The 26,635-nt window shown below is 38.6% G+C and overlaps 1 protein-coding gene across 2 annotated transcripts in view; it reads right to left on the bottom strand.

Annotated features, from left to right (window-relative positions):
• Positions 1-9,919: 9,919 nt before the first annotated feature.
• LOC139133789 (nuclear receptor-interacting protein 3-like) overlaps positions 9,920-26,635 on the bottom strand; it is a 40,396-nt gene continuing 23,680 nt past the window's right edge. For both annotated transcript variants that reach the window (XM_070700558.1, XM_070700565.1), the window contains exons 3-7: positions 20,572-20,724; positions 15,460-15,542; positions 14,262-14,401; positions 11,673-11,725; positions 9,920-10,510 (exon numbers count right to left, since the gene is read on the bottom strand). In XM_070700558.1, the coding sequence (XP_070556659.1) occupies positions 10,418-10,510; positions 11,673-11,725; positions 14,262-14,401; positions 15,460-15,542; positions 20,572-20,724 (522 nt within the window). In that variant the 3' untranslated portion in view covers positions 9,920-10,417. The remainder of the gene's footprint in view (positions 10,511-11,672; positions 11,726-14,261; positions 14,402-15,459; positions 15,543-20,571; positions 20,725-26,635) is intronic.

The raw sequence follows: 26,635 nt of genomic DNA, 5'->3' as shown, positions 1-26,635 counted from the left end.
CGCGCACATTCTCCGAAAATACCCCGATCTCCCATGTCAGTGGCGTAAACCAAGTAAAAGCGAAGATCTTTGGAATGGGAGAATTTGAAGGCGTTCTGCACGGTGAATCGGCCTGTGAAGCTATTTATTAGATCCAATTTATAGAGCGCCCAAGCCAACATTCCGAAAATAACGTCAATAAATTGGATTAGAGCGATATATGATATTTGTCTGTAATAATAACATACAGGCGGGCTTGAACCCTTGACAAATGCATATTTGTCTCGATTAGTAATATACACGCTGAAACCTCTCCATCGGCAAATACTAACAACTCGGCGAGCACACGGCGTGAAATGCCTTCAAGGGTGCAAACTTTTTATTTGACTTCAAACTGTCATAATCTGACCTATCTTGTGTTTACTCAAATCTACATGAGGAGGTAAGTCTATCTCGCGTCTCCCGAGAGTTGTTTTTCTTGGCTAAGGGGAGAACCTATAAACACGTACCCAATTGTACATCTTGAGATGGATGGACAGATAGAGAGAGAAACGGAGAGACAAACATACACACGGACAGACATACAGATAAAGGCAGCAACAATTATAGAAATGAATTCAGATATGATGCGAGGATTCAAATGCGTGTTTGTGATTGCCTTGATGTGTAATGAATCACTTTTTAATGTTTTTATCAAAATCTTCGGTCGCTTTGCGTTTAAAAGTTCAGATCAGCTCGTTTCCATTGCAATTAATTTTTTTCCCACCCCGTTGTGATGGCGCTGCCTTTGATAGTGAGAAACTTACACGGCCACCAAATTAATCAAAGCTGACAAGATAATAAGAGCGAAGCGTCTTGTGAATTTGATCTGTGCTGCCGTATAAGGGATGGACCATTAGACCTTGGGAGGGGGGGTGGTCACAATGAAATTGTGAAAATTTTTTTTTACTATTGTAAATTTCTGAATTTTTTTTTTCCAATTGAGATTAGCTGTGCAAATTTTTTTTTTCAGAGTAAATTTTCAGATTTATAATTTTTTTTTAGTTCGTCGCTGTCTGAAGATAAAGAGGGCAAAGATGTGGTGCCAAGCACCACAAGCGGCCACGCAAGTGGTCACGGGGGGGGGGGAGGTCAGGAGAGGGGTGTCCCCCTGCTGCTGTTGGAGCTTTTGAAAAATAGAGATTAAAATGGTGTTATTTGGTGGCACTTGGGGAGTATTTTTGCGGGGGGTGGTCAGACGGGGGTGTCCCCCTCCTGCCGTTGGAGCTTTTGAAAAATAGAGATTAAAATGGTGTTATTTGGTGGCACTTGGGGTATTTTTGCGGGGGGAGGTCAGGAGGGGGGTGTCCCCCCTCCTGCTGTTGGAGCTTTTGAAAAATAGAGATAAAAATGGTGTTATTTGGTGGCACTTTGGGAGCATTTTTTTCGGATTACACATCTTCCTCTGAAACATGGTCTTCTTGCTCCTCAGTAGCTTTCTATAGTTTTGAAAATTGACTATTTTGGTTTCCTGGCTTCCCTTTCTACTGGGTGGTGAATGGCTACATGCACCCCACCAAACATCATGCATATCTCATGATTCACAATTGATTTTGACAAGCTGAGAAGCTAAAATAAGCTAAATAATATAGTTAAATTTGCATATTTGTGTTTTTAGAGCAATGTTGCCCTTTTTTGATCAAAACATCTATTTCTCTGTAGCAGCATGTCCAAATTGATTGGATGTGTATAGATGTGTTGAAATTTCAATATTTGTCTTTTTAGGGCAATTTATGCCATTCATGGTCAAAAAATCTGTATTCTCTGAAAGGGCTTGTCCAATTTCTTTGAAATTTGCTACACAAAAACGATTATTCATGCAGATTTATTCAGTATTTGCTATCGAGAAACTTTCAAAGTTCAACCCCTTTTGTGTGTTTTTGTGTTGGGATTTGTTGGATGGATGGCATTCTACGTAGTGTATTGTTGAATGTTAAAACATGTGTTGCTGTTGTTTTTTGAGGCTGTTTTTTGAGAAAAAAGAATTGAAAATACCTTTTTAAAAGCAAAATAATACATAATGACTTGATATGTTGTTTTATCATTATTGACGTGTTTCTACTTGTTCACCCATTCTTGCAGTCATCATTGCAATAAAATGCTGTGAAAAAAATGAAACTGATGTGGCCTGCATCTGTTTACCTTGATCTTAAAAGGCAAATACAACTTTCTGTCTTGACAACCATACCATAGTTTCAATGTTTTACCTAGTGTACGTGCTTGGTTTGTACGCAGGAAACAAGTAGAAAACAGGTTCTATAATTTCATAATTTTCAAGTGATCAGAATACAAAAGTCCTGAAAAGATAAGATAATCACAACTTCCAGTATAAGGGATACAGTCACCCTAAATGTATAAATTAAAATTTAAAATGTGCCGGGAGGATGTACTAAAAAATACAGAAAGTTGCTTTCTGTCGGTAAAATCTAAAAAAAATTCAAAATTTTAAAGACTTTTGCAGATTTTTTTTTTACGCCTTTGTCTTCTTATTTATTTTTTTTTATTTTGCAGACTAGTTTGAAGATTTTTTTTTTCCTAACTTTCTGCTCTGAAAATTTTTTTTTCTGTTTTTGACCACCCCCTCCCAAGATCTAATGGTCCGTCCCTAAATGAAAAGAGATGAAACGCATGCGCAGTTTGCAGTCCCTTCGAAAAATATGCCACGCGCGCTAATTGACATGTTTAAAAATAAGAATTATTTGTGTTGTGACAAGCGTGGCTAAAAGTCGATCACTCTTTCCTTGCCGATGCAAGTTCTACAAGGGTGTGCTCGCGATACTCTTTAGATATACGTATTTACCCTTTGAGTGCTGTAATTTTTTACACCAAAATTTTAGTGCAACATTTTACCAATTTTATAATTTTTTTCTGTAAATATTTTGATAATTTGGACCAAGTGTACATTAAATTTATATTTTACATTTTTTTATCAAAATTGTGGCAGACATCTGAAAAAAATTGACTGAGGTATATTTTATAAGGCAACAAAATTGACTTTGGCGCTCAAAGGGTTAACGTGTTAGTCAACCCTCCGCTAGTTTTGTATGGTTTCGTTTAACAGACGTTGTGCACGTTTATATTGGCGGTATTTTACTTCATAAATTGTTAGGGCTAATCTTTACAAATAGTATATGACATGAAAAAGAAGTATTGTTGCTCATAACCTGAGTTCACTCGGGGCTATAGCAAGTATTTTCTTTAATCAGAAATTATCAATGATGTTCACAGGTCGTCAAGTGGTCAATATGAGCTGACATATTATAACCGCGGGCATATCTCTGAAATTACAACGGGAACTACTGCCGAAGATTAAATACTTTGATATCACGCAAAGCCTGTCTGATATGCATGTTTTATATCTTCTATAAAGATGGTGTCAACGTATGTGACTTTTGTGCCTATTTGAGTCTTGCTTTGGCGAGAACGTCCAGAGAAAAACTTTACGACCATCATTATTGTCTTAACCTTCATGTATAAACAGATTAAGGCAGTATGCGCCTCGAAATTGAAAGACTTAAACTTTCCAGAATAAATTTTCAGCCATACTCTTACCAAATCAAGAATAAAAATCAGGGGTTATTTTGCTACTAGAGAAATAAATTACCTAACATTTAACGAGATTTGAAATTCAAAATGGCCGCCATTGTTGTGTTATCTATATGGGAAAAAATAAAATTTTCGATTTTCGAAAAACTTAGATGCTGAGAATATTTCTTACTCCAAGAGCTTTAAAATAAGCCCCCACTAGTGATAAATCAGAAAGGAATTGTAAAAGTTTGGGGGTCCGAATATCTGTCCCCCAAGGCGCATTCTATCCACTGTAAAACACGACGAGTTCGTTTGTAGACCGACGACGGACAAATTGGTCGGCCGTACATCGGATTTGTCCGGCAGTTTTTCAATTTTCTAACCCATGGAAAAGTATACAGCCTGTGAAAATGATTGTGGAAACCCAGCTGAAATATCGTATTTACAATTACAGGTGAGCGACTTTCTCAACGTGTGTTTTTGTGTAGCCTTCTTGAATGCCCAACGTTGAAAGACCAGAGAAAGTGAGAGAAGGGGGTAACAGAATAGGGTCTGACATTCAAAGAATAGGCACCGGATAAGACGCTGAAATGGGTGGAATGACGGAGATGAACTGGTCGCCCAGCCGTAAGGGAAGACGTAGAGTGTGTTTAAGTACTCAAATACAAGCACGCGATGGTGACGCTTTCATGAGTTACACATTTTGCGCGGAGAGTCACAGTAAGTTGTGTATACCATCGCACTAGTACCAAGGTACGTAATTCACGCAGCCACGTGAGATCAAGCGTTTTGAAATTGATTTTTTTGTACTTTTTAAAGAACCATAATTCTTCCCCCTTCGCAAACTACACAGTTCTCTTATTTGGTTCAAGTGATTGACCAATGAAGATTGGGACCGGCAACAATCATGTTTATTCTAAACATCAACACAGATTCATAACCCCGCAATAAAGAGAAGTTTGATCGTGCTTACGACTCGACTAGCTTTAAGCATTTCTCTCGAGTGCCTTCCATTGCATGTTCAAATGCCTAGAGTTTGGTTTGTCGACATGCCGAACATGTTATTTGTGTGATCTAGGGTTGCAATGACATTGTGACAACAATGGAAGTACAGGTTACAGGTAGTGTCGACAAGCCGAATGCATTAGTATTTTCACGTGCCATACAGTACCGTGACTGCGCTTGATATACGCACATTGACGCAGCATAGACCCTAGAGAAAAATGTCGATAAAGTTATTGAAAACAATCGTGAGATTTATGTTCAATTTCATATATTTTCATATTTTCAATATATTTTCCCCGAGACTAATTAAACACACCAGTACACTGAAACCAGGGAAAACAGCGTCATTCTGGTTACGTACCAGCATCTCCCTGAAATGAAAACAAAAAACAAACGAACGAACATTAAAATACTAAACAAACAACTTCAGTGCTTGCTGCTTCTTTCTATAATTGGCTGAGTATTTACTTTGGGAGCTCCGTCATTGCCATAGTATAATTTGTCCTCTTTTTTGAATAAGATCCCCGTCTGCTCTGAAATATACATGGTTTCTTCTCAATTTGATTACATCACACAAGTCGACAGTAATCGGATTTCTCGATTGATATGGCATATTATTGGATGTGAAATTCAAACGACAAATTAAGATGAATGAAGAATAAAAATTGTCATTTTTATTCAAACTTCAGTGATTCTTGAAAAGATATTAATTTATCATAACTTTAATAAAGAGGTTACTTCGCGGTTGTTTATCGTCATCTCTCTCTCTCTCTCTCTCTCTCTCTCTCTCTCTCTCTCTCTCTCTCTCTCTCTCTCTGCGCAAATATGTTTGACTTACGCTGAACTCAAAAGGTGAGGACGCAGTCATATCTAATATGCAGATTATCGTGCGGTCATTGCTTGTAATTATGTCAGTCTTGGAGACAGTGGGATGACGAGCAGATCTATTAGCTGAAAGAGTAGCCGGAGAAAATTGGGAAACACGGTGTAAAAATATGTCATGGCAGTTGTTTAATAGCAACTTCATTACCTAGAGGGGCATCCAAGATTATTCGTGGAGTCAAGAAAGTTGTTGCTTCAATAAATATGTAAACATATAGAAATTATCTACTCTTCTAGATTTTCTGATCTTGTTACGTCATCAACATGAATTCATTTACCATAATATCTTTATGAATAGTTCACAGTCGCTGTTTACGCTAACTTCTTCAAATACAGTGTCAACTTCATTTTCGGACATTCACTTTCAACCTGCGATCTGCTCTGTTGGCCGCCAGCTATATTTCCTTATGTTCAACTCAGTTTCTAGCTTGTCAACATAGGATTTCTTGTTGTTGTTGTTGTTGTTGTTGACTCTTACCTTTTACTCACATCATTAATAACCTCAGTGTTTTGTCGAAGGCATATATAGCATATAAAGGAAATAGCTCGCAAATCTGTGCAACATTCCCCTGGTATTCTGCTTGTCTACAGTTTGAAGTTATATAGGAAATTAAATTTTCACCTTTTCGTTTTCCTGCAAATCGAAACCTTCATTCTTCCATACAGAATTAACAAAGGGGACAGCGGCAATATTAATTTTCAGTTGTCAGTAAATCTTACCTAATTTGTTTCTCTTTTCTTTTATCCCTGTTTCTATGGTGACCCCTGATTTTCATTGGGTTAAAGTTTTTGTGGGGAATGTTTCGGCAAACATTTAAACTTTGAGTTTCATAGTTAGCATTACCTTATTGTGGTCTCGATAAAACGCATTTAGAAGTTAGCATACTTTGAATATTATCAATTATTATCTGTCTCTTTCAGTGTGAAACAGTGTTTGCTCTGACATTAACATAAGTTTGCTCTTTTTTGAAGAAATTCCATTATCCAAACGACTGGTACAACCAAGTCCATGTCATTTTTGAAGCAATATACTGTATAGTTCACAACTTAATTTTCATTATGACGCCGAGCGTATTATGGGGGTTTCTGTGTGACTATAATTTGAGGGACTTTAGCCAACTATCGATAACATGAGCTGTCTAATGCGGTCAGTTGCTATGAAAACAATAACAAAACATTTTCTGCCAGGTTCCATCTACTCTTGGTTTAACACTCGCCAGTGTCCCTTTTCGTGAACGAGTCACCATATGTCGAGTTTTTCATAATATGCACAAGTGTCACAGCACTAGGTTTTAGTTATATGACAGCCATACTCTCTCTCACTTTAAATCGTCAAATTGAAATCACAACAAACGTTCGAAATATAACTTTTTAGCAACGGTTTCCTCCATCCTCAAGTTCTTCCTGTACAATTTTCCATTTTGCGAAACGTTTTAATCACTTTTTGTTTTACCTTATCCATCACCGGTCACCATAAAGAAAACAACGTTAGTCGTCAAATCGTCGCTCATGGTTTATTACGAACATTAATTTTAGAAATTTGAGTTCAAAATTGCAGTCGTCTTCTTGTTATGACTGACTTTGTGGTTGTTTCCCGCGCTCAAGTGGCAAACTTCTACAGTAACTTTGTTGAACATATTCTTTTCGAAACACTGAACGCTGAATACCACCTTGTGCTGCAAGCTGCCATGCCATCCCATAATCACTCAGGTCGCTTGGTTTCTACAAATACCGTCTGTGAATTTCAGTTTTGATTCGTATGCAATGCAGGGCACAGCTTCTTATTTTTCTTGGTTCACAGTAATACAAGAACACAATGTGACCGTTGTGTCAAAGTGACGGTGTATGTTTTATTACCATAACAGATGTGAACAGCGTACAAAATTCTTACGATTGGAACTTCAATATTTCGACTGCTTGAGGGCGCTGTCCATGGCCTCTGCTGGGACTAATACAAACTGACATGTCGGCGTCACACAGTAATGAAAAATTCAGTCACGTTTCGTATTTTTCTGAAATTAAACTGTCGGTGACGTCATGTAGGTGCACAATTGTAAATACTATAGCATTGGTAACCAAGTAAACAAACATAAGACAACCACAGTGCGAAAGACTGTTTCGTAGGAAAGGATTTCCTGTGATGTCGATATCGACGAGCAAATTTGTAATGAGGATTGTGTAAATCGGCATTAGTTGTTCAAGATATCTTTTGATATGTTTACGTCCGTGTGTTGCTTTTGAAGTACATCATTCAGGGCTCAAAACTAACTTTCTGTAACTTAAACACACATGTATTATGTGTAGGCCAGATACATTGACTGTTTCTAACTCAACCTGACCACAAACGCATTGTATTGTACTGGACAGAGCTAGTGGACAGAGATACCCGCAAAATATTGGCAGAGAATTAAAAAATCGGAACATTTTCTTTCAAAACCGGGCAGTTTATCTTTCTTGAGCATGCAAAATTGTAAATTTGAATTCAGACCAAAATACAAATCGTATTGTATAGTATATGCAAACCTTGAATACTTATAAATGAAACGAGAGTGTACCTAGGCCTGCCACGTGAGAACAGAAAGGCGCCATCTTTCGGCCACCAATCACAGAAAATATACGCATAAAAATACATTCATGAGACAGAACAGAATGCGATAACTCCTATTGCTGAAGAATGCTGGACCATAGCATGGCGATTTTATAAATCGACAGAGTCCGAAAGCTCTTGTTCGGGGGGGGGGGGGGGGGGCTGCCAAAGCAAAAAGAGCCTCAGGACGTTTACATGATTGGCATTGGGCCCTGTGTAATTCAGGTTTGCGAACCATACTTAAAATGAGTAAAATTGACGTTTTCAGTTTTGTAACACCGGTTGTACTTCGAGTAAGGTAACTCTAGATTTGACATGGTAAAACAAAAGGTTTTCAAATATGTTGTTCCACATACAGGGCAACTACCCTTGGCTTTTCCTTTGACACAATCATAATTTGCTTAAAGCCCAGTTAGCTGTACTTTTTGTATGCTTTGAACTTTGATGGTTTGAACTCAAATGCAACGTATGAAAAGTTCTTACCAAAGTATAACTTTAGAACGTTTCCCAAACATTTGCAATACACGCACTGCTTAGATCATTTTTGACAACTTAACAATTTTCCAGTTGTAACTCAAATATTACCGCCGCTAATATACGTGTGACTTGAATTTAATCGACCAGATCCGTCATCATGGATTGAAATAGTGATATTTTCAAAGACAATATGGCTTAATTACGGAGATAAAAAAAATCATCTCCCTGGAGATTGGATGTTATTTTTTTGTAAGCAAAATGCAAAAAGTGGAGATTTAAATTTTGGATTTTTGAGCACACTGAAGCCTTGTACAACAGCGATAAACAGAATGTTTTACACTGGGCAAACACACGAAATATGAACGTCATTTCATGAATCTGCCAGAAACATACACAAGTGTGATAATCTCTAAACGGCTGACCCCAAAACATTGCTGTGATATTTTTGAATATTATCATGTAAGGGGACGGTGAATGATTAAAAAAAGTGAAATTCGAACGAAACTATTCGCCTTTGATCTGGACATCCTCTCTTAATAAACGAGAGTTTGGAAGTACGAAATTTCCGACGACGAAATTATGATTTGAACTTTGACCAAACAAGATAACCTGCTGAAATTTAAACAATCGTTTCATGAGAAAATGTGAACGATAATTGTTATCACTTTTATACACTTTGCGTGACGTCATCGTGGCATACAGTTTGCGTGACGTCACCGTGGCATACAGTTTGCGCGAATTTGGGCTCGATGATAGAATTTGAGCTTGATCACTAATTCTACAGACGCAATGAGGGTCATTTGCCATTTTTAATCATTCACGGTCCCCAATGCATTATTGATGATCATGGTTTACATACACATAACAGGATATATCCGCTTTCCTTTGACACAAACCCCAATTAAAACGAATTTATACCTTCAGGGCCCATCAACTGCAACTTTTTTTTGCATTATTTTTTGATAATTTTACGACCAAACGAAACTTAGGTAATGTAATACAACTTCCTGAAGTTTTCTGTGGGTAACATTACTCGTGTATAGCATATATAAGACGATTTCGATGTTAAGATATAACAAAAAGATGTAGCTTATGGGTCTTCAAAGCATTTCAAAACAGGATATGAACTTAAACTTTCGTCGATACATAGGAGAAAAGGGTCAATATAAAAATAACATATACTTGGATCTTAAAGTTTGCCATCGCATACGGATAAGGACAGTAAAATCAAAGGATGTGAATTCGAAAATTGTGCTTTGATCAAACTTCTTTCGAAAAATAGATATACATCAAATGTCAAGTTTGTTCTAGTATGTAAGAGGATTATAGAGATGTCATATCTTTTTTTGTTTTCCTTTGAAATTGTAATCTTGCAAGCAAATTTCCTGCAACATGATCTGACCCCTTACAGTTACACAGGCCTTTTAGAAAAGGTAGAGAATATGTGATTTATTCTAATAGAAGTCGTGATTGTCAGTCAACATCTCATTGCTCTTGAAGATAATTGGTCAAAATGTCCGAACCAATCAGATTTTGGTTGACAAATCGGAAATGATTATATTGAAAGCAACGGTATCTGTGATTGGCTCTATTGTCACAAATGGCTGCGAGTCCCCTGGCATATCCGTGGGGTCAGTACGAGCTGTGATTCTGTTATGCCAAACTGAATCTTAAGCAAAAACTTACACTCTGTGCTTTACAAAAACATTGCTAACTGTACATGTGGATATAATGATGACTGACAGAATATTGTGTGTCCAAATGTGCTTGAGAGGAAGGAGCTTATGGATGACGATGAAGTTCAAAGATACTCGAAGATCTTTGCACGTGACAGTTGGAGTATCTTCAATCCAGGGTGATACTTTTCGTCATAGAGGGCGCTGTGTTCATCACAGGATGGGATCTACTTCGTGCACTGCCCTATCGATGCTTCAACGGAATATCTCTCTCTGCCATGAGGCTTATTTCTTGTTCTCCGATCAGTAGCACGCCCCGCTCAAGATCGATGACTGCCTATATCACAGTGACAAGAAAAGGACAAGATGTCAATTGCCTTGGGGGCATTAAACGCCATTTTTCGGTCATGAGAGGGATTATTTTCGTTTCGTCGAAAAACGTTTCCGCATCACCTTGGAAACAATAATCAGGGCCCTATACATTGCATGAGCGGAGGTTCGGGAATATTATCACTATAATTAACTGTGCATACTTAAATAATTGCCATAAATACACTTTATTATATTAATGAATACTTTACATCGAGACCAATAATATATGTTCGCGCCACCACGCCAAACTTTTATTTGTGTAAATATAGTTTGTCGGGCAAGGTGATTGCTTATATTCCAGGCCATACGTTGGAGATTTTTCTCAAAATAGGGTCATGTTACAAGATGTGGTTTTCGAGAACATCATGACATTTCTTTCATGGAAAAGGTAATTTATGTGTAGAGAACTACAAAGCTGATATGGGTTAATGGATGGACTCTTGCGGAAATTGTGATAACATAATGACATTTATTTTGGAATTTAAACATAAAACTTCACAGCAAAATTATGATGTTCAATTTCCATGTTAAAATTTTTCTGCCCTTTTTTATCACCATCTTTAATTGCACTTTACAGGATGGAGGGAGTCCCTTAAAGGTACAAAGTCGGCCATTTTTTCATGAAATTTGCATTGATGCGAGATACTACTTATATTGTTTGACATGTTGAAAGATACTGAACGAATGGGTGACCATGCATATATTCGACCCCGGTTTTAGACACGATACATGGAACCATTGTGAAAACGAATTAATGGTCATGACCATTAATTCATTTTCTCGATGGTTTCATTTAATTTGTGTCAAACCGGGGTCGAATATATGCATGGTCACCTATTCATTCAGTATCTTTCAACATGTCAAACAATATAAGTAGTATCTCGTATCAAACAAAATTCATGAAAAATGGCCGATTTTGTCCCCTAACAGGTAAAGAATTGGTTATCGAATATCGAGTCACTCACTATAACCATTCGCAAGTTTATTCTTGGCAAAGGTAAATATTTCTGTCTGATAGGCGGTTTATCTCGTGAGCATGGCTGATCACATTTCCGACGATGAAATATGTTTTATTAATTTGATATTCGATTTATTTTTAATGTTATGTTATGCAAATAAAGCAATACCTTGCTGGTTCGTAACGTGTCCAATCCGATCAACAAATCGAACTTGTCCTCATCTGAAACGAAAGCAATGTTCATTAGAATCAAGTGTTGCGCTTGAGGGCGTTCATTTCGTTCGCATAATGTCCGAACACTGAGGCAACCCGACCGTTAACGATAAGATGACTAGAAGCATGACCTATGGAAATATATTATAAACTAGCTTGTTATTTTTTGAATGTCAAAACAAATGCCTCCTCTTCCCGATGGAAAAACAACTGTAGAAGACATTATTCTCAAACATTTTGTTCACGATGAAAATTTACTCCGTATCTTAGCAACAACATTGTCGACCGTCTTGAAATAATCAAAAGATGTTTAAAACTTCAAACAATTACAAATGCGTAAGCTTTCTGTTTGGCATGCTCTCCTTGACTAGTTTGTAAGACGTATTGCAAAGGTTAGATCATGGTCGTTAGCATCGCCTTTGCTATACCTTTATTAGAGCGGTCGGGAAGGAGGAACAAACCTCTATTATCTGTCAATATACCCCAAACTATAACGGGGTCAGGAAACTGCGTGAGCGGGAAAGCAGAACACAAAGCGGCAACTTATTCCGTTGACTGCCAATGGAAATACTGAAGCCGTTGCCGAGGCACCTCAAGATATACAGATTGATGTATTTCACTGACAAGGTTACGTTATGATTATAGTATGTTTAATGAAACACTACTTGGACTAACTTAGTCTTTCGTGAAAGGCACTGGGCCAAATCAAAAATCATGCAACCCAGTACAGAGAGAGAGAGAGAGAGAGAGAGAGAGAGAGAGAGAGAGAGAGAGAGAGAGAGAGAGAGAGAGAGAGAGAGAGAGAGAGAGAGAGATGTACCCAGAGAAAGAGGGATTGCACACAATACAGAAATAAAAGTCACATTAGGGACCGTTCAGTTTTTACGGCCGGGGGGGGGCCGGCAAAATCTTGTCGCCGGTGTTCAAAAAAATGATGCCCCCCCTGCATTTTTCGCGAAAAAATGATGACCCCCCCTTTGTCAGACGAAAAAATTTGATGACCCCCCCCCCCCCCACTGAAAAATAACCAAAACCCATATGTCAAATTTACCCGCACGGTTTGGATTTGAACTCCGGTACGCGGCGCACTTTATTCGTGTAGCAGAGATGCCAGTGTACAAACTTCTCAGCCACATCCATGCAAACGTCTGTTAATTAGGACGACTGTAAGGCAATTTTTAACTTCATTTCCATAGACAACTTATGTCCATGGACATTGTATAAAGTAAACTTTATTGGAGTGGTTCGCCAAAGGCAGCCCTCCGGTTAAGAGGGTCATGGGCCATTACGTAAAGTCAACTTTATTCTAGTGGGCAACCAAAGGTGGCCCACTGGTAAAAAGAGGGTCGATCATGGCCATTGCATGAAGTAAACTTTACTGAACAGGGCCGCTGAAGGCGTCCGGCCGTTAAGATGGTCATGGGGTATTACAATAAAGTCAATTTATTGTAGTGGGCCGCCGCAGGCGGCCCGCCGGTAAAGAGGGTTGATCATGGCCATTGCATGAAGTAAACCTAATTGGAGTGGGCCACCAAAGGCGTCTGCCCGCTAAGAGGGTCATGGGTAATACATAAAGTATATTCATTGTATTGGGCCGCCGAAGGCGGCCCGCCGGTAAAGAGGGTCAATCATGGCCATGGCATAAAGTGGACTTTATTGTAGGTATTATGTTTTTGAAAATGTGGTGACCCCCCCTTTCCTACCAGTGAAAAAGTGATGACCCCCCCTTCTTGGATACCAAAATTATGATGACCCCCCCCTGGATTTTGCCGCCCCCCCCCCCGGCCGTAAAAACTGAACGGTCCCTTAGGCCAAGAAAATAAAAAGTTTGTTTTTCATCCTCGCGCGCGTCAATTCAGACCCGCCGCATCAACCTTTTTTTCTGCTCAGGAGGCAATATAAAATGAAAAAACCGCAAAAATACGCGACGATAGTGCATAACACAGTGCTGTATAAAACAGAACTGTAAACAAAATAACTGACACTAACATTCCATTCAGAACTGTACACATATGTCACTGTTATATTAAGCTGCCAAAACTGTGCATTGCTGCACTAAAAAGTCAACCCACAGAACTGTTGCTATACAAAAATACTAAAGCAACACTGCTGTGCATTTATCTCTGCGTGCATTCCTATGTTGCTTTCATGTTTTTTTGCACGCGTTCTTGTTGGTTTAAGAATTAAGAAAAATGAGAAGAAAAAACAAGCGTCACCTCATCATTTTTGCAATATGTCTAAGATGAGAAACAAACTTTTTATTTTTCTTGGTCTTTGGTGACGGAAAAGAAAACACAGCCCAATGAGCCAGGAGACAGACCGAGACGGGCGGACATGACAGGGAGAAAGTGTGGGTGAGATATAGCAAAACACTGGAGATATGAACTCTAAAAAGTTGTAAATACAGAAATTATACGTGGGATTATACTCCTGAACTGTTCTTGTTCACAAAAATTTTCATATCATGTTTGTTTAAGGAAGTGTGGTAGTACATATTTATCAACTGCCTCACAAAGAGGTGAATAATATAACGCCCTCTAGATACCTGTTACGAGCAAGTCACACTGGACAGAACACCCCCCTAGTGTTATCTGAGCACCTTCGATCTGACCTTTGACCGAAACGAGGAGATCGTGAAACGATGACGCCAAACTACTGCCTCCGTGATTCCGAGACTTGAGCAACCTGGAAGTGAAGATGACAGTGAATGTATCAAAGGGGCATTCTGGTTAATTAATTCACCGATATCAGTCTGAAACTCAGACAATAAAATTTGTAAAATATTAGACTTATTGTGTGTTCATTGGTTCAAGCGCGAGCGCTAATTCGGATGGTACAGATGCTACATGTATTTGCAGCTTAAGCGTATTGTAGGAGCAAGAAATACGCATGCATATATTCGAATTAGCAGTAAGTTGACAGCGCCATTTTTCCAAGCCAAAAATAATCTTTCGGCTTTGCTTTTGATGTTATGTTGATTTCAGTGTGCTTACGAATACCTGCAATTTACTTTGTTTGTTTGTTTGTTTGTTTTGTTGTTAGTTTGTTTTTATTTGTTTGTTTATTTGTTTGTGTGAAGGGAACGAACAAACATCGTGTTTTCAGCTCCATGGTGTTTCCAAAGCTAACATGTCGCAAATGCCTGCTAGCGCTGCTAACAAGGTGTTTGAAATCGAATAGTCTTACGTTTCACGTATTATACACTCGCGCATGGTATCTTCGGATTTTCAATTCGTAAGGTACTAGGACGCTGAGGAAACCGAAACTATGACCGGTGATCGATCCAGTTCCTTCAGACACTCATCTCATATTACAGTAAACCTATAAGCTTATTGGTTGTCTTTGAATACGGGAATACTTTCAGTGTCAACAGAGACTAGTCGAGTATACATCCATTGTAAGGCTTTTGGATATAGGATATGTGCTCCAGTATGTAATACGACGCTTTTGATATCCATTTTTCATTTGACACGAATCGATGCGATGTATTCATTCCCGTTGAACACAGTAAACTAGATATGCTAGTAATGCAGTCACCACCTGATAGAGTTTGCCGCTGCGATATACAGTGCAAAGAACATGATATCTCCCATTCACTTGCACTTGGGGATCAGCGATTGATGGCTACATCATCGTCGGGTAAAGCTATAGCCTGGAGGCAGAAGTGAAGGACGTAGAAGTATTTTAATACCGTATTTAGACCGATTTCACTAGTCTATATAGCCAAAGATTTCCACACTCACCCACACTTTTCGGCCCTTTTGGTGGATATTATGGTGTATCTACTTCCGGTGTCAATCAAGGCTTCAAATGTGTCCGTGCTGCTCTGGAAATTAGAATAGATACAGAGAGCGTCAGAGCATCGCTTGTGACGTTTTGCGCGCGTTCCGGTGACGCTTATATAAAACATTTGCAAAGCAACATACACATAAGCATGCATGCAATAAGATTAAGGTGTATTATTCGAACGATCAAACTTTTACAATGCTGTGTTGGTCTACCACTTGTGGGATTAATAAGAATTTCAGCGGCTAACATTTGTGAAAATCTAAACTTAATTGTTCCGCATGGAGTCAACACACGGAAGCGGCCATTTTGAATTTCATGAGTCTATAAAAATTGGGTAATTTGTTTCTCTAGTTCCAAATTTCCACGGAGACCCATGATATTTATTCTTCAATTTCGAAAGGCATACTACCTTAATGTTCTTCTGAGTCTTAGCTAAGCAAACTTTTGGCTTTACTTTAGTGGCAATTTTTCATCGGCTGCAACATTTTCTAAAGCGAGGCAAGCAGACTTGCCCTTCAGCAGCCGCCATCTTAAATTTGTCACCGTGTTACTGCTCAGCATCAGAACACGCCTGTCGTTTTGCAGTTGACAATAGCGAGATATCGTTTGCAAATTAGAAGGCGCCAAATGACTTCTGTTGACTCGTAATAGACAAATCCCCTTAGGTTTTGGTTGAAATTCTAACACAGACAGAACACCCCATACCATGCTATCCGTTTTGGATACAATCAATAATGAACGCTACTTTCTTCTGACATTCAATCAACCAGTATCCAGTGGACTTCATCGACAGTAAAATTTGGAGGCAGCGATATCACTTTTTATGAAGTGATATACGTCCCCGGAGGAAAAGAGACAGGTAAGATGAGATTACCGAACAGAATCGAAGAGAGATTGGCGGCCGCATGGCTAACACCTGTCTTCAATTTACAATAGGAACATCAATTTTAGTCACTTCAGTTTCCTAACTACCTTCCGAGATTGATGTAGCGATAAAAAAAACGAACGCTTTGAGCTATCCGGCTTGCAATTGCGGGAAATTTCCTAGGAAATCCCATTCACTTGACAGTTTTCTAGCAATGGTCTTGACACCGAGTGACAACTTACATTGCTATTATTTTTCACATTTCTTGTATTTATGGGGTGCTGTGCCTGTCAAAGTCTGACGTAAAAGTGGAAGGAAAGAAAGGCGGGAAGCTGACAGTCTGGCAGAATGAGCGGACAGTTCGAGAGTCAGTCAGGCAGGCGGACTACCAGAAAGTATAATTTGACATCGATATGAAACACAGTGCAGCACTTAGATGAAATACGGTTGCAAAGAAGGCGACAATTTTTTTAAAGTGGCGTTCGCTTCGAAAATGAAAGACTTAAATTTTTTGTTCAATTTTTTCTCAAGCAAATTTAGCTTTCAACCATTCTACTATAAAAATCAGGGGGCCATCGTTCAATTTTTAGTAACTCAGCCTAGAGAGATGCAATTTATAAAATATTTACCGATATTTGAAATTCAAAATGGCCACCATTCTTGTGTTGTCTCCATGGGGAAAAATAAAATTTCCGATTTTCACAAACTAAGCCGGTGGAAACGTTACCTACTCCAAGAGCTGTAAAAATAAGCTCCACGGGTTGTAGACCAAAATAGTATCGGAAAATAAAAGTTTCAGAGTCCGAATAGTTGTCCCCGCGGAGCATTCTAACTGCAGACATAATGACAATAGAAAATGACATAGCCAGACGGACATATTTGAATTCACCGAATCAATCGTTTTCAACGGAGCCTGTTCTCGATTTCATCAAACCATTGGATCAGGCTCGGCTGGTTAACAGATCATTAATGGTCCAGACACCCGTAAAATTGTTTGAAAAAAGTCGACTTTGTTAACGATTGAGAAACGTGATATTACTCACAACCCATCCATAGGAATAGACTGGCATTCGAAACAGAAATCCATGGATATCAATAAAATCCACAGTTGGATAGAGATCGTAACTGTCAATATTCGATTGAAGAGCGCCATTGGTACAACATGAACTAGATTTGAACTATTTAAACAGGTTATAGTCTACAAAAAAAGTGATTTATTGCATTGAAACAAGAAAGAAACAAAATTACGATTTTTTTTGTATTTTGAGAAAAGGGAAAGGGCGTTTTTATTAATAGTTTGGGTATGTGCGTTTCCTCTTCTTGACTACTTTTGCCATCAATGACATTTGCACGGCAATGAAAGGTTGCAGTCGGAACACGAAAAAAGTGTTTGCAGAGATCTTCAGACTCTACTACAGGCGAATGTTCAGACAGGGAGGAAATGGAGAAAGCTTGAAGAAGGTGGGCTGCATAACGCTGAAAAGCTTCACAATGCTACAAAGGGGGCACTGTGAAACGAAAGACTCGTCTCGTCTCGGGAGAGTTTATCTCGAAACGCTCTCGTCGAAGAACTTAATCAGCGGGATTGGGTAAGGTAATTCAAAAACCCAAGGTTCGATAAAATCGAGCAATTGTTGCCGGAAGAAAACGACAAGAACACGTGCAGTTTCCATGGTGATGACTCACGAGAGGGCCCACTTGAAACTGATTTTTAGTTATTCGGGAGCCAAATAACAAACACGCAACAGTAACCATTGAAGGGGTAGGTCTAATATTTTCAATCTGTCTGCCTAAAACACGTGAACTCGTGAAGTGAGTAGACAGTCTCGTGTTGGCTTTGTTAACAAATACATTCCATTGTAGGACTCATCTCGACAATGAACGTTTCAAACTGTTTTTCACGCTGTGCTCGAGGACAATTTTAAAAGTTTTGTCTCTGACACAATCAAACTCAGCAGTCTTCGCGTGAATATCGGTTCTAACACGATTGGAACTAATTTGGGAGAATTGGATCTATATATTGTCAGAATTTCTCAACAGTGTCAGCTGCCCTATATCTTAAAGTTGCAATATTACAAAGTACTCATAGAAACAAGTGTATTGCAAGTAAAGAAATGCAGATGAGCTTATATTTGCAGGTTAAACTAACATTAATTCACTACACAAGATTCGAACTAATTTTTGTAATTGGATGGTGAAGTAATGTTGATTTAATCTACAAATGTTATCTCATCTGCTTTTCTTTATATATTACACACTTGGTTTTTTTTGTAATTTGCGATATTGCAACATTCAGCTATATGGCACCTAACACTTTTGAGAAATTTGCAAAATATGAAAATCCAATTATCCCAAATTAGTTCCAATTGTGTTTATTGATATTCAGAATCATGGATACCTACATCTTTATGGGAAAATCATAGTTTTGATTCTTGCAAAAAAGCAAAACAAACTAAATAAAAACAAAATCAGGAACCAGATGTGAAAATTTAATTTTCCTAGCAGTTGACAAATGGAGTTTACGGAGGCTGTGGATTATGCACAAAGTTGTGAGATTTTGAAAATCGGAAAATCTGTTCTTCCGGGGCAAACTCCGCTTTATTCCGAACATCAATTGATTTGACGACATGCTTGACACATCTAGCGTGCATACACGATTTGTTTTATGGGTCCCCAGTGTCCGTGCATGCACTTGGCAATACATCCTACTTAACAAGCTTAACTACGATGCGAGATCGCAGCAGGACGTAAAAAACACGGAACACGTATCGAAAATTTGTGGTTGCCGTCTCCTCGGGCGATAGCTTCTCTTCGCCGAAGTCTTTGGTTTGCTAAATGGGTAATAAATCTGCGACCTCGTATGTCTACCTGTAATGGATTTTGTGAATATCTATAAGCTTTTTTGTTTCTTTTCTTGTAAAATCCACTATTCAACATAAAAATTGTTACAGTGCAAAGGTATGAATAGTAGATCTTGGTACATTATATTTTTTCAATATACATTATCTAGATTGTATGTGCTGCAAAACTGAATCGCTTTTGCCGAATATTTCCCCACAGGAAAACTTTAAACCACTCCCTTTCAAAATCAAGAATGAAAGAGATGGGATACGATAGAAATTTTGCTTACTATAAAAACAAATTACCAAATATATACCGACATTTGACATTCAACATGACCGTCATCCCTGGGTTAACTCTATAGCGTAAAAAATGTCGCGGTAGAGAAAGGAAAATATTGTAAAAACTTGAAAGTCAAAATATCTGTCCCCTAGGCGAACTATAATGTTGGTAGCTAGCCTAGACAGTCTTTGACTGTGAAGGTGGTTGACATGGAGTGACATTTTTGCGTCAATATGGAAAACACAAAAAAGTATAACACCATCTTGAATAAACAGGCGACCTCATGTGGCGTTTACAGTAGGCAAATCACCCACACTAAATGTGCACGCTGTTTTGAAGGTGAAGACGTGTATAAATGTATTTCTTAACAACCTGTTGCTACGGAACAATCTAATGCGACGCGTGACGCATGGCGATGACGTTACTGGTTCGCCTTGTATTTTTTTTTCAATCTCTTCCCAAAATCTCTACAGCTTTTTCCTTTGTAAACAACATAATTATTTTGCATCATATGGAAAGACAAATAATACCTCTGCCATATCCACGCTTACATTCGCTGTTGAAAACTGATTTACGGTAACTGTGTGTGAAATCTAAAACGCCAGAAACGCTCGTTGCGATTTTTTACTTTCTTGCCGTAAGGAGGTTCGTGTAATTTGACACCTCATCAGTCGTCGTTTAGGTTTACGTAACTAGGCAACACATACACATCTTTGTATGATCTACCAGAGAATGACCAACACGGTAGATATAACAGGATGTAAGGCTACAAGAAGGCAGATGCCTTTTTGGTAGACTGGAGTAGACAAATTACATAAATTTAGTCTACAATTTAGAATGAAGGATAAATTTAATTTATTACCCGGTTGATGTTGAACAAGTATCATTGAGAGAGACAGAGAGAGAGAGACAGAGAGAGACAGAGAGAGGCGCGAGGGAGGGAAGGTTGGAAAATGACGTAAAGATACAGAGACAGGCGGACAGACAGAGACACAGAAACCTGATAACACACAGAGACACACACAGATACAGGCAGAAGAGGGTCAAGCTCAATTCTGTGATGCACAACGATTCTTACTTGGCATTTGACCATCACGGGGAGATTTTTCGACTTTGTCACTTGCTCATCAGTAGATTCCTTGATGGAAGTAAAACGATCGCCCGTGCCGGTGACGTCAAGACGCTGCAGGCCGTCCTCCACTTGTTTCTTCTTTACAAGCGCGTGTGGTTGCTGGAAGTGTGATAAAAAGAGGCGTTATTTCGAACAGTGTCAAGTCAGATTTTTGTTTTGAACGTGTTGTCATAATAGTGAAATACAGGTACCGGGCGACGTCGGTAGGGAATTGTAAATTCGATGACGGTTAAAAGTGTGAATGACATCCAAGTTGTACCTATTAATGAATATTTTAAGTGTCAGAAAATAATTCCATCACGACGACTAAATCGAACCCAAACATTACTCAGAATGCGTTTATATTGCCTTGTCTGAGACTCCCAAAAGATTTATTGTCATGCAGCATGTGTTCAAATCCATAGATAAGGTCACAACCGCAACATGTTGTTGACAATATTAATGATATGCATGTCATTGTTACAACAAGTTTAGTAGACAATTTTATTCTTGCGCCTATTTGTTTTTATTTGTCTTGGCTAAAATATTTAATTAAAAGTGCTTTTAATATGTCATGTTTCTGCGGTTGTATCTTTTTGTAGTCTTATTTATTGTTTTTGTTTGTTTTTTTGTTTGTTTTTTTTTTGTCACTGACGCAATTCTAAATGCCCAAATTGGGACAAGAAAGATTGTATTATATTGTATTGTATTGTATTGTATTGTATTGTATTGTATTGTATTGTATTGTATTGTATTGTATTGTATTGTATTGTATTGTATCGTATCGTATTGTTATTGTATTTGTATTGTATTGTATTATATTGTATTGTATTGTATTGTATTGTATTGTATTGTATTGTATTGTATTGTATTGTATTGTATTGTATTGTATTGTATTGTATATATGCAGGCAAATCAAAAGCCAATATCGATGGCGGAATTCGTCAGAGATTAACAACATGAACCGGTGAGGTCGGAAGGATGATAATTATTGTGGATTTTTGTCTGTAGGATAATTATACGTGCCTGTAATATGCAAAAGTTCGGTGCAGTTCATATGAAAAAAATAGTCATTGACATATAAAACGTTTCGTTATCGGGCATAAATGTAACCAGAATCATATAATAGGGTTGTTTTACAACAATTTGTGATTCAGGATATTACTGCTGCCGACTTCTTGACAGATGGTTAATCGGGTTACTACAAACAGCACGGATTCCAAATATAGTGTGGCCGATGAATTTGCGCAATACATGACGTCACCATGGTGTAGCGTCCACACGTGTACATTGTAAGAGTCTTTCGTGCAGGCGTGACACCGAAACAATATCTAGGGTTTCGTTATCCGTCACCATGACAACAGAGTTCTGACATATCTCGGTCTGTTTGATCGTGCCGTTCCCCGCAACGCTTTCTTAAAGAGGTGTATGTGCTTAACTACATGCAGAGAGAAGAATCTGCTTTAATCAGCAACGCGTCATTGTGCAATTTCTATCTGGTGTTAAGTCATGAATCTACCCATATGTTACAGGAGACGATTTTTCAGACCATAAGCTTATTTAGTATATCTCACTTCCGGCACAAATGATAACAACTGGATATACTCCCGGACGTAAGAGATAAAATTGGTGATTAGTAAGACTTGGAGATTATAGGATGTTGGAGGTGCGGTGTGTCTGGTCCGTTAAGAGAGGGATTTCTGATGACACTGTAGAAGCGATATTGAGTTGCAGGACATACGTACTCTTATGAAGAACAAACAGGAAGCGCTTCAAGGGAATCAGTTCAACGACCCACACGTAACGGTCGAGAGGCCGAGGACAGAGCTGATATCATTCGAGACTGGCGTACAGTACTCGCTGACGTGCTACAGTACTCGTCCAACAGGTAGTTGTGAGGGTTCATTGTCTTGGCCTTTGCCTGCACATGCTTTCGAATGCGTGCGCGTACTTCGTCGATTTTACACTTGTTTGTATGCGTGTGTCACGTGACTTGTTACAAAAAATCAGTGCTTCGAGTTAAATGACAATAGCTGTATTTTATATATATATATATATTATATATATATATATATATATATATATATATATATATATATATATATATAATATTCGGACTCTCAAATTTTTTAAATGCTTTTCTGATCTACCATTTGTGGAGGCTCATTTTGAAGCCCTTGGAGAAAGAAAAACTTTCATTATCTTTGTTATTCAATTTTCAACAGGAATGGAGGACATTTTGAATTTCAAATATCGCAAAATGTTGGGTAATTTGTTTCGCTAGTTCCAAACTTTGCAGGGTGACCCCCCCCCCCCCCCTCCCCCGATTTTTATTGTTGATTTGGTAAGAGAATGGTTGAAAGTTTCATTCAGGAAAGTTTGAGCAAAAGTTTAAGTATTTCACTTTAGAGGCGCGTTCTACCTTAATTAAATCATGATATCCTCTTATTTTTGTGAAAACGTAAATGAACTTTTTCCCCATAGAGTTAACAAAGACATGGCGGTCACTTTGAATTTCAAGTGTTGTTAAAATTTGACTACTATTTCTTTCTCTAGTACCAAATTTAAATTTTGCACGGTGCACTGACACCCAGATTGTTATTCTTGATTTTGAAAAGGAATGGTTTAAAATCTTTCACTGAAAATGTGAGCGTATTTTCAAGTCGCATCCCTAAAATTCGAGGCGCGAACTACCATAGAGTTCAGACGGAGACGCTGAGTGGAACCTGTCTATGCTTAAAGGCGATTACGAATGTACATCCACGAAAGGTGTCTACGTCAACAGATCTGATGACTCGCAGACAGATTTCATCTCGATGATATCACGTCTTCGTGACATCACTGTTTATATTGGGATCGGTACGTTGCTATGCTCTTTTGAAACTCGCACCTGCCTACGCGGATGTGGACGAGACCAATCACTTGCAACAATGCTCATCAACGCTACGCCCTAGAAGATAACATCCAGAGAATCTGCTTCTGTTAAAACAGAGAAATGAGACTTCGTCGATGCATAAAATGTCGAAGCATGGGACAACAAGCGAAGGCGAGACTGAGGAAGTACCCCTACAATCAGCCAGACGGTTTAGAAATATGGGATAAGAGCAGGGCCAAAAACACTTGTCTTAATATTTCATGTGATGTGATTTTTTCATTTGTTTACATGATGTGTTCTAGGTATAATAATGCACTAAGTTAGAATACATGCGTTTCCGTGGTGAAAATGTCGACTTGTCATTGTCGTATTGGGACGTCAGCCAATTCAAGCTTCAACTACTTTTGGTACAGGTTGATTCGCTCCTCTAAACAGTACTATGATATCTGAGGTATGTCAGGCACCGGGTAAAGTTCTCTTCGGAGAAGGAACGCCGCTACTACGTATACCTTCGATCAAATCAATCACCGTGCCGTGCCGTCAATCCATCACGATCGAACGTTGAGGACTTTCCACGCCACGCTTAAAATCGACACCGTCAATGTATACATCTCTACACCAACATCAATGACGCGACCGTCGCAGACAGAGACAAGTAATATAAACGTAAACATAATGAAATAAAACTGCGACACAATGAGAAAATAAAATAATGTAAACATAATTAATAAAAACGAAAGCACGAAATAAAAACGCAAACATAATGATCCAATAAAATGCAAAAAAATGAAAAAAATAAAATAAAATGTAAACATAATGAAATAAAAAAGCAAACAAAATTGGAGAATGAAGTTAAAAGTACGTATATAATGAGAACATAAGACAATTTACTAAGAATTTAAACACAATGTAAACACAGTGTAAAAATTAAATAAAAATGAAATAATGTTAAGACGTGTTTTAGCACTAATTTCACCCTATATAGAAAGAGCAACCTCGATTCTATCGTATAGTCGCGCCAAAAATAGACTCATGGTCATATGTAAATGAATGTAACCATGGCGACCAATTGTGCAGCGGACGCCAAGTTGGCGTTTACACCTTAGGTGATGTGCACACTAAAATATTTACGTATCACGATGTGATGCATTTTTTCGTCTCTTCTGAAATCAGGTTGTCTTGATTTTCACGATTATCATGGGTGCGGCCTTCCTGCGTCGTGCGTGTGTTCACATTCTGTGACTTTCATTTGCGTCGACTATATGCACAACTAGCTGTGCGAGGAGCAGCGTTACATAATGCTCTGTGTCAGCGAATTCTAGAAACATCCATGAAATATTAAAAGTCCTTACAAGATTTATACTACATGCTCCCGCGATGTATACGCAAGCTCGATATGTGTTCTCTGAGAGCTCAATAAAAACTAGGTCGTTTGTCATAATACCTTCGTACAACCTGCTCTTCCCCCGCGGTGATAGCTTAAGCTTTCGTTAACCTCCTAGGCGTTATCTATCTCTCGGGATGATTAATACGGGCGGTACATCAAAGATACAGAGAGTATGGTAAAAATAGTCAGAACATCATCGAAGGACGTTACAGTGACTCGAATCAGGGGGATTTTCGATGCGACATGATGTTCACCGTGTCTCAGCCCCAAGCTGGTAAACACTTGTTTGAAGGCGGCAATTAATGAATTCAGCTTTTTTGTCAGGCATCTTTAAAGTAGGAAAGTACCACAAGACGGTTAGATGAAGAAAGCTGGTCGATCAGTAGTTCAAAGCACCGTAATTGTTACTATTAAAAAAACCCCAAAAGACACATGCATTCAGTTGCCGCTACAATGAGTATTTTCACCTTCAAATCGCAGTATCTTCTTTCCAATAGTTTTATTTTCAAAAGTATAAGATGAAAGAGGAGCGAGACAGCTGATCGTATGTGTCAGAGCGTAACAATCAAATCCGTTATAAGAGCCGCATGCCAACATAAGCGAAATGCATCTCCTTAAATCGGCGATACAAGTTGTCATGGAGACGGGTCAATTACTTTCCTACACATGTTTTCCCCTTAACAAATTCGTTTACCGAATTTCTCAGTAGTATTAGCAGTGAAGCTTCAGGTGAAGAGTGACCGTTTGTTGACCTCGGTTCTTGTGATCGTAACTGCGCATGCGCTTTCGGGATGTTTGTTGCATGGGATTTTCGGAAGAGTATAGACAGGCCCCAGTCGCCTGGCTTTTCTCGGCGGCTGAGTTACTAGCCGGCAAAGCAAGGCATTCATCCAATGAACTACACAACAGCCTACCATTAGCGCGACAGTCTGCTGATGTTTAGTCCTTCAATTCACCATATGTTCTGTATTTATCAGTCCACAGACTTGGAGCAAGTCTAGAAAAAGTGTAGCACGCAAGTTTACCGGATGTGGTTTCGCAGGTGACTCTATTGGTAATGGTGATTGTCGTAATTGGATTCGTGAGCGAATAATTAGGAAACTGAAAAGAGATATCTCGACAAACGTGAACAAAGGCCGGAAATTTACACAAAAATCATCAAGTTGACACTTTGAAGGCTCATTGTGCGAAAACAAACGCGAATTTCAAAAACCCAAGACAGTTTTTTGCTCGGTGTACCAGCTTCTCGATTGCCGTAAACAGATCACCAATTCAAGGTCGATTGTAGATTTGTACTTAAACTCTTTTGAGTAAAAAAACTTAAAAACACATGTTTTGAGTAAAACAACCGTATGCGAACTGTTTTTGAAAAAAAAACTAACAAATTTTTTGAACTTTTCGGTGACGGAGCTGATTAAAAAGTACCACTTTTGGGGCGTGAGACCTATTCTTCTATGTGAAAATGCGGATTGAAAATACGTGTCAATGAACCTGAGTCGCTACCTTAAGTGGATAGATTTATGTAAGCAGTGATTCTCGCTAAATCATATTAATGTGCTCAAATAATCGATATCATGGATATTCAGCTGTCCAACACTCGTGTCTGAACTGCGAGGTATGGGCAAAGTTCCTAAAATCATAAAACGATCACGTGACTAGTATATTGATTTCGCTGAGAAAGAAAGTGCCTGCGATTCAGAGTCACGACACACAACAACTGTTGTCTCCGACTTCCGCAGACGAATTATGCGCAGCTTGGAAACAGAGAC

This window comes from Ptychodera flava, chromosome 1 (assembly GCF_041260155.1).
Source record: "Ptychodera flava strain L36383 chromosome 1, AS_Pfla_20210202, whole genome shotgun sequence".
NCBI lineage: Eukaryota > Metazoa > Hemichordata > Enteropneusta > Ptychoderidae > Ptychodera > Ptychodera flava.
The sequence above is the reverse complement of the archived record's forward strand: the minus strand, read 5'-3'. Positions and strand labels throughout refer to the sequence as shown.